This window comes from Hydra vulgaris, chromosome 09, assembly GCF_038396675.1.
Source record: "Hydra vulgaris chromosome 09, alternate assembly HydraT2T_AEP".
Taxonomy (NCBI): domain Eukaryota; kingdom Metazoa; phylum Cnidaria; class Hydrozoa; order Anthoathecata; family Hydridae; genus Hydra; species Hydra vulgaris.
The window spans coordinates 18,773,861-18,783,800 of record NC_088928.1 but is presented as its reverse complement, the minus strand read 5'-3'; the positions used below and the strand labels follow the sequence as shown (position 1 = coordinate 18,783,800).

The 9,940-nt window shown below is 26.6% G+C and overlaps 1 protein-coding gene across 1 annotated transcript in view; it reads right to left on the bottom strand.

Moving 5' to 3' along the window:
* Positions 1–837: 837 nt before the first annotated feature.
* LOC124811127 (uncharacterized) overlaps positions 838–9,940 on the bottom strand; it is a 33,839-nt gene continuing 24,736 nt past the window's right edge. Inside the window, exons 3-4 of the mRNA XM_065804943.1 lie at positions 5,124–5,208; positions 838–1,343 (exon numbers count right to left, since the gene is read on the bottom strand). Of these exons, the coding sequence (XP_065661015.1) occupies positions 1,138–1,343; positions 5,124–5,208 (291 nt within the window). The 3' untranslated portion in view covers positions 838–1,137. The remainder of the gene's footprint in view (positions 1,344–5,123; positions 5,209–9,940) is intronic.

Genomic DNA, 9,940 nt, shown 5'->3' with positions numbered 1-9,940 from the left:
TATAGGTGGGAGTCGGCAATTGTTAACTTACGAGGAATTTTTTTTTTTTAGAATTTAGTCGGCAAAAAACTTTTTTTTGGCCTTAGTCGAGAAAAAATAAATACGTCCCCCCTACCCCCTTTAAAATCTCTCCAGACGGCTCTGCATGCGGTTAGTTTTTTTCAGTCTTTAATTGCAAATCTTTGCGTCACAATTGGTCTCGAAAAACTCTAGGGCATTAAATTAAAACTTTAAATAACAGAACTGTTGGTATTTTTACAAAATGTCGCACTTCCTCTATAAGAAAAACACAATGTTAAATCTATTAATTTTTTTACCCTAACTATGCATCTCTCTTTGGCAGATTCAGCACACAGTAAAAAAATTTTCATGTAATTTTCTTAAAACCTCTGTGGAAAAGAAAATGTTAAAATCCTTATTTCAATCAACTTATCATAAAAGCTACTGCAACAAAACTTGTCAACAGATGAAAATTGCTCCCTCATCATTAGGTAGAGGAAATAACAAAAACTTCAAAACTAGCACCCCCATTCACACCATTCCAAATATGAGGACAATAGGTTACTGATTTTTAAACGATTACAGTTTTAAATTAAATTTATATTTAGAGACAGATTTAACACTTATTTAATAATATTTGATGTTCTTGTAAAGTTTTGCAACACCCTTAGTGAATTTTAAACTTTAAATGGTCCTAAGTCTTATATTCAAACTATTTCCACAAGCGACAATGAATACTTAAAAATCTATACAAATGTTAATACATCAAAAAACTTCAGAAAGTTGTTTAAAATCTAACTAATTATGCTATGAATACCCACAAAACGAAACAATAAAATTTGACAAAAACATGTTATTATCAACAAAAAAAACCCTTATAAACAAGCAACAACCCCCCTTCACCTAAAAAAAACACAATTGAATAACAACTATTTTGACGATTTCAATATAAAAAAAAATATAAAAATGCAAACTCTAAACAGAGACAAATATATATCAAAAATACTTTAACAAATATCTGTCAGTTTTTAAGTAAACTCATTAAAAACAAAATTTTTGATGCATTAGATAATTAACCTTTTTAGCCCTTATGTAAAATTGAAAATAGAACTTTTTAGCTAATTTTGTTAATTAACTTTAAACATTGTTATATATTTTGTAAGGTACATTGCTTTCAAACATTGGTAGGGTATTTGCAGATATTATCATAGCAGAATTGGCTCTTTTTTTTTTACAACAACAACAGTAACAGCACAAAACAAATAACCCAAGCAGCAGCACCAGTCCACCAATTGAACCATATTTTAAGGAATCTTCTGCAGAATTCCAAAATTTTAATAAACCTATAAAAATAAATGATTATAATAAAGGTAACAACAACAATAGTCGTAATAAAACGGAAAATTTAAACATTATTTAACAACAACTGTATTAATAGTATCAACAATAGTTGCCCATTTAACACTTACAATAACTTTACATAAAACAATTTGGTAGTGATATAGTGTAAGCGAGTTAACGGAACAGCGTGGACTGCGTGTGATTGTTTGTAATAGTGGTTAAATAAATTATGTTTGCTTCACCAACCCAAAATAACCTTGGAAATACAGTGTTCCATTTGCTGTATAAAGTTTAATACAAATTAGTGGCATCTCTTGGAATAAACTTATTCTACTTTCTTGTGCAAATTTCTTGCAGTCGCTAACACTCATTTTTACAAGTTTAGCTTAAGTTGGAATAAATTCAGTGAAGTTCATTGCAAAGTTTTGATTTGATACAAACAAAACTTCTTTTGAAAACAACAATGAAGTGGTAAAGTAATGGAATTCACGCTTAAATAACTTGAGTAAAAGTTGTCTTATTTAAAAGTTCTTTTAAAGTTCAAGGAAGTAATAAAAATTAGATTTTTTAAAATATGTTTAAATTTAATTGAAAAGATGTTTAAAAAAAAAAAAAAAAAATTAACTAATGGCTAGCTAGTAACGACAGTTACACACTCGGAAATTTTCTAGATCTATCAAAAGCATTTGATATTGTCAACCACAAGATTCTAATTTATAAACTACACAATTATGGAGTAGTTCACTCCAATTTAAAGTGGCTGCAATGTTATTTACAAAATCGTAAACAAGGAGTACCATATGACTTAACATGTTCCCCATTTGAATCAATAAATTGCGGAGTTCTCCAAGGATCAATACTTGGACCCCTGCTGTTTTTAATTTATATTAATGATATTTATTTGTCTTCAAAAATACTTAATTATATTATTTTTGCTGATGACACAAATGTTTTCTTTTCTGACTCAAATTTAAAAAATATTTTTTATATTGTAAACACAGAATTAATATATCTTAACGAGTGGTTTGAAGCAAATAAACTTTCATTAAATATTGAAAAAACGAAATATATTTTGTTTGCTAAGCCATCTAAATCCAAGAACCTTCCACTCAAATTACCTGAACTAACAATTAACAATATTAAAATAAAATGAGTTTTTTCAATGAAAATACTAGGAATAATTTTCGATGAGAATTTAAATCGGAAAAGCCAAATAAAGCTAGTCGAGAACAAAGTTTCAAAGACCCTGGGGATTATGTACAAGACAAAACATCTTTTAAATAATTTATGTTTAAAAAATTTATACTTTTCATTTATACATAGTCATATTAACTATTGTAATATTGCCTGGGCAAACAATCATTTATCTTTTCTAAAAATTATTTATACAAAACAAAAGCAAGCATGTAGATTAGTTTTGGGCGCAAGTAGATACGAAAGTGCCGAGCCGTTACTCAAGGAAATAAATGCTCTAAATGTATACAAACTAAATATATACCATAACTTGTTATTTATGTTTAAACTCTAAAATGAAATGATTCCAAAATATTTTTTAAAAGTTTCACTCTAATTAATCATAAATATGAAACAAGACATTCAGTGAGTAATTACTATATCCCACTAACATCACTCAAAAAATCTTACTTCTCGACTATATGCCGGGGACCACGCTTGTGGAATTCGGTTCTTGACAAAAATATGAAAAAAATAAAATCTATTGCTACATTTAAAAGAACTATAAAAAAACACTTACTAAATTTAAACATTACGTAAATTCTCTCATTTTTTTAAAAAAAATCGAAATCATTTTGTATTTTAAATTTTTATGTACTTTATTTAATTTTAATATTGTATTGAATATGTATATGCATATAGAGCGAATTAATTTTTTTTTTTTTTTGTTTATTGTCTTTAATATGTATACGAATATGTACAGGTTTGTAATTTTTTATTTGTTATTTATATTTAACTTTATCTTAAATTTCATTTTTTTTTTAAAGCTTAAAGTTAAAAAAGAACTTTAAGTTCTTTTTTAACTTTAAGTTCTTTTTTAACCTTCTAAAATTTCTAACCAAATTTTTTTTTTTTAAAATTATTAATTTCACTCTTTTATATAATATTGGAAGATGTAAAACTTAATTGTATTTTTTTGTATTTCACAAAGGGGCTTGATGATAAGTCATTTTGACTTCTACTTGCCCCAGTCAGCTTGTAATTATATATATTTGTTTAAATTTATAGATAACATTGTAAAATGTGTAAAATAACGAAAATAAAATGAAAAATAAAAAAAAAAAAAATCTGTAAGAGTTACGACACAAATCCCTTGAGGATTGCTAGCTAAATAAGTTACCTACAACTTGTTACAAAAAAATGGTTTAACAAAAAAGATTGCTCCATTCTGTTGCTTCAAAATAAAAATATATATATGAAAAAAGGTTCAGGCAACAGTTTAAAGCATTTTAAAATATTAGTTCTATGCAAAACAATAAAACGTTACAAATGATTGTTTACATTTAACAATATTAATTTAATTGCCAAAAAATTGAGACCTAAGAATAAAACAGCCGTACACTAATAAAATGTCATGTTAAATATTGATCTATATTTAATTTTCTAAAGCCATAGTAGATTTTAATTTAAGGGGGTGTCCATTAATTATATCAATAAATATTTGGTAATTTTTTACCTCACTCCTTGTCAACCGCTGGGCAAATTTCCAGAGACCCTTTTTATAAAATTATGTCAACATTTGATTACCTCTAGCCAAAAAATTAAAATTAAAATGAAAAAATATTTTAATTAGGCTAGTTTACAACAACAACAAATTAGCAAATAAAAGTAAAATGCATAGAATTAAAATATTTAATAATCTTTTAACTAAAGAACATATTTTACTCTAAACATATAGGGCTTACAACTTTCTATACACATCTTACACCTTTAAAATATGAAGATATTTCAAATTAATATAACACTTTAAAGATTATTTAAATATTTACAAAGACTTTTTCTAACATTAAACAAAAAACGGGATTAAAAAGTTAAACTATAAATACATTTTTGATTTATTAACATATTTTTCAACAAACAAATCTAAATCTTATATCTTAGACTCAACATCTTCCCGTGGAGATGTCAAATGTAACACAGGAATCGAAACGCTGCCTAATTTTCGTTTTTTAAGTAATTAAATTTATCAAAAAAGTAACATTTTTGAAAATAATTTTTCTTTGCCAAAATCCTCCATCCTCTCTCTTCCTTGTCAACAATTAAATCAAAAAAATTTCCTTAAAACTGCCAAATTTTTACTTTTTTTAAAAGACCACAGTTTTCTTAGGTAAAATCTTTTTGAAAAATTTCATAATCCATTAAACTTATTCAGACAGTTAATTTGGTAAAAGGATTAAAAAAATTTTTTAAAGAAAATATACCGAGAGCAAAACTTTAAACTTCAAGTATTGCCTATGGCAAACTTAAGAGATTAGATGGTCTTTTTTAAATATGTAAAAAGAATGGTGCATTTATCTAGGTTTGTCAACAAAACAAAGAGGAAAGTTTAAAAGTTTCTGGACATCCTCATAAAAAATTATTATTTACTTGATTAGAAAAATCCTTAGCGATTTGTAAAAACATTTATGATTAGCAGGTGGTTCCTGAAAAATCCAGATCAACTTTATCTGACATTTATGTGCCCGTTATTTTATACTAATCTTAATAAACTTTATAGTTAATAGTTTTAAAATTACTATTTAAATTTTATATTTAACTATTTATCTTACTGTTACAATCTGAGTCGCTGATAGTCTCCTCAAGTAATGGTATTTTCAGTGATGTGGGTATAAAAAGTTTAGCAAGCAAAAGTACCTAAAAAAAATTTTCGTAGTACAATAACTAAATTTTCACAATTTCAAGAATAAAAGGTTATTACTCTTAATTTATAAGAAAAATTATAAAGCTTAACTAAAATAACATATATATATATATATATATATATATATATATATATATATATATATATATATATATATATATATATATATATATATATATATATATATATATCATTTCGCTCTTATCGCAGAGCACCGTGGATGTGCATTTAATAAGAAGTTTCTATGTTTCTGAGACAACTGCTCTACTACTGCGCCACGGCTGCTCTAATATACATATACATACATACATTATTGTAAACAATCTACTAAATGACCTTATTTATTAATTTTATAAAAAAAAACTATTTCTCAGTGAAAAGAGATGATTTTAGGAAAAAAACGAGGGGTGGAGGGGGCAAATCCCCAAAAAGTGCCGACTGATTTCTTGAAAAAATAAAGAAAGATCCTCAAAACCAAAAAAAAACCTAAATAAAATGTGTCAAATACCTAACTAGCCAACTATATTGCTCTAAAATCCAACTATAACTTGAAAATTGCCTTCCACAAGACACCCCCACACCCCCTCTTTAGTAGAACCGCCTCTGTTAATGAGTAGAATTCTGCCCGATGAAATTTTAAATGGTAAAGTTAATTTTTTTTTCCCTTTTAAAGTTTCCATACTTTTATTTTGACATGAAAGCATTTCAAATTAGACTAAGGCATGTATTTTTTAAAGTCGCACAATATTCTCAGCTCTTTTTTTTTAATTGCAGGAAAAATACGAGTTTTTTTTTTAGTAACATACCCTTTCCACTTATATTTTATGAATTTCTAAGTTCCAATTTTAAAGATCTTAATTCCTTCTTTATTTTCTGATCATAAATAATTAATTAGGTTAACTATCAGGTCCCTACTAAATTAAACTAGATTATTTGGACTTTTGGATCTTCATCTTTTCCAGATGTAATCGAGGAGATGAAAGTTGTAATTAAGAAATCGCTATATGTAATTGAGAAACACAACATGTTTATCTCAATAATTTCATGTTTTGCAAAATACTGTATTGAATGATAAGAATAAGCCAATGACATTGGGGGAAGGGGGGAGGAAGGCAAAGGACACTGGTCCACCCACTTTTTTTCTAAAGACTCTTTTCTTTTTTTTTTTTTAATTTAGAAACTTCTAGATATAGAGCATATTTTTTAGAAACTGAAGTTTGTTTCCCTCCACTTTGAAACCCGTATCGTCGGCTCTGTACGAACTAACATTCCTGATAGCTTCATTTTATAACAATGTTTTATCTACATTAATTTTTAACGTCTATTGTTGTAGTCAAGTTGTTTCCTAATTCATTGAAACTGTTTACGATTTTTTTTGTAACTCCACTCTCACGACCGCATTGATCCCTTCCTTTTGATAGCTTGTTGTGATCTGTTCTTAATAATTAAAGATTCTCACCTCTGCAGACAGTATAAAGTGCAAAGGTGAGAATCTTCAATTATTAAGAACAGATTACATCATGAAAGTTATATCTAATTGTCATGATGTAAATTAGTGTTAAGCTAGTTAACATTATGGATATGCTAGTTATATATAACTAGCACAGTGCAAGTTGGATCAAAGTATCGCTTTTTTTGTATAAGTTACTATATCGAACTAATTCAATCAGAACTACTTTCTAGTTTTTGTCAACAACATAATGCAATAAGGTCGTCTAACAGTATTTTCGCTTTAGGTATTTCTTAATTTCTTCGCCAAGCATACGTAGTGGTGTTTTATTTATTTGAAATAGTACTGGGCTTACATCCAAATATTGAGATAACTTCCCACTGGATTCACTATTTGAGTTTAAACATTCTCATAAATAATAATATCTTCTGGAATATAGTTCTGATCAAAATCATCAAAATTTTGGTTTTGTTCTTGTAAATAATGATTACATGTGTTTTTGCACTTCATTTGAATGGATTATATCTATTAACTTTTATTTCGTTGATTAAACAATATTACAATTTTTTCATATAATCATGTAAAAAATAAATAACATCTTAAACATACATACCTTGATAAAAAACATTTTTAATTTTTTTTTATTATGTACATTTATGTATATATATATATATATATATATATATATATATATATATATATATATATATATATTTATAAATTTTGTTAGTGTATTTTACAAATAGAGTGCTCAATGTTCTTAAAAAACAGAGCAATAATAAATTAGTAAAAAACACTTATCTAACTTTTATCTTCTACTTTAAGTTTCACCATTGCTGGATCATCAGGAAGAGTTACTAAATCTCAAAAAAAAATCAATTTATAGAAAAAAATATTTTTCAGGAAGTTATAAATTATTATAAGCCAATATATTGTTTATCATGGTTGTTTTGTAAGGAAACATTGCACTTGTAAATTATATTTTTCGAAAGGCATTTCCCATTTAGAAGGCAATCTATTTTTTGTTTACAATTACAATAATCAGTGTTTTTTTCTTTTATATGTTCATTTTTATTAATTAACGCGTAGTTGAGGCCTTTTATAATTCTTTCGAAATTTTTTGTACATATATAACTTACTTTAATGGCATTTCAGTTAAAAATCTTATGTAATTTATGAGAGGGAGAAAAATGTTTGTCTACTAATTTTAGAAAAATTTTACCTATATTTGTTGAAACATTTTTGCTGTACGGGGGTGAACCAAATTATGTTTCTATTTCTATTACGCTTTTTTCCAATTTTCTTTTCAAATTTTAGCTCGATATTTCGAAAGCCACTTTTTTTAAGGATATCTTCAGAAACGCGTTTAGAGGAGTTAAAAATATTTTCATTATAAGAGTTTTGGTTAAGCCTATTGTTAATTGAAATTGGAATTTGTTTTAGAATTTGAGGGGGATGGTTCGAATTCACATTAATATACAATAAATCGTCATTAGGTTTTTTGTAGGGCTTATAGGAACTTTTTGAGAGTTAAATTTATATTTATTTCAATTTGGAAGCCAATATTTTTAAAAACTTTAATAATATCTTCTCTAATTTTATCGAGTTGTTGCCCTGATTTTTTATGCATTATTATTAAACCGTCGTTGCGATAAAGACCTAATTGATTAATTTGGATTATTTTAGCTGCGGTATTTAAAATATATAAACCTACAAATTCGCAACTTCTGCTCCGTCGTAACTTCCCATTGTTAAATCAAAGCATTCGTGCGTGGTTTTTATCTTCCACGTTTCTTTATCAAAATAGAGTAAATTTTTTCTGCAGTACTTAATTATACGGATAGTGTCCTCAGTAATTTCTAACTGGGACTTTTCAAATTTTATTGTTTTATCTAAAATTTCTGCTGTAATTGAGGGGTAAAAATCAATAATATCAAATTGTATAAATGTGCACTCATTTTTATTGTTAATTTTAGAAAACCAATCTATAACATCAGTGGTATTTTTCCACTGATGTAAACCTAATTTTTTCCGAAGAGAATTATTAATTTTGTCTAGTTTTATTTTACTAACGTGCCCTAGTTCACTTTTTGAGGGTACTAATAGCCTACAAGGGAGTTCATTTTGAAAATTTGGTTTGTGATCTTTTACAGACAGAATTTCTCACGACAGTTGGTCTCAACTATTTTGGATTTTAACTCTTGAGAGTTTTGAGAGTTGTAGCAAGTTTTTTTAATTCCTGTATTTGACAATCTTGTGTTAGATTGCACATGTACTAAATTTAGGGCAGCCAACTCTTTTTTGAAGAGTTCCTTTTGATTTTAGAAAACCAATCTATAACATCAGTGGTATTTTTCCACTGATGTAAACCTAATTTTTTCCGAATAGAGTTATTAATTTTGTCTAGTTTTATTTTACTAACGTGCCCTAGTTCACTTTTTGAGGGTACTAATAGCCTACAAGGGAGTTCATTTTGAAAATTTGGTTTGTGATCTTTTAGAGAAACAAACGCTTGCGCTGGTGCAACTGATTCAATTCTCGCATCTAAATTAATATTTTTGGCGATGTTTTGAGCTTCTAAATTAATGGCGTTTTCCAAATTTTTTGGTGCTTTTGTATAATTATTAGAAATATTATCGTGCAGTATTTTTTGATGAGTTTCTGGGGTAATTTGGTAAATGTTGCTTGTTTTGTCAGCAAAAACTAAAATATTAGGGTTCAATTTTATATTATTAATGTCTAGTTTTAATTGTTTTTGGAATTCATTATTTATGTTTTGAAATTTTATAGTTTTAATTAAGTGTAATAAATCATTTTCAAAAATTTTCCAGGTTAGAAATAAATGGTGGTGCGTTTTTTGTTTTGAATCCATAATTTTCATATTGTTTTTTTTCAATTAAAAGGTTTTATTTTTTTCAGATTCTAAGAAAAAATTGGCTTAACCGAGGGGAATGGAAAAAACGTTATGCCAACCACAAACAATCGTTTAAACACAAAAAACATTTAAAAGAGACTATGCTGTTAAAATATATTTGGCATTTAAAAGAAAAAAATAAAAATTTTAATTTACAATGGTCTATTCTAAAATCTGCCTCTGCCTATAATAACATTTCCAAAAAACGTATACTATGTTTGCAAGAAAAATTTGAAATAATTAGTCATTTCAAGAAAATTTATTTAATAAAAAGTCTGAATTAATTTCTAAATGTAGGCACGAAAATGAATACCTCTTAAAAATTTATAAAAACAAATGGCCAAATTAAACTATTCCCATT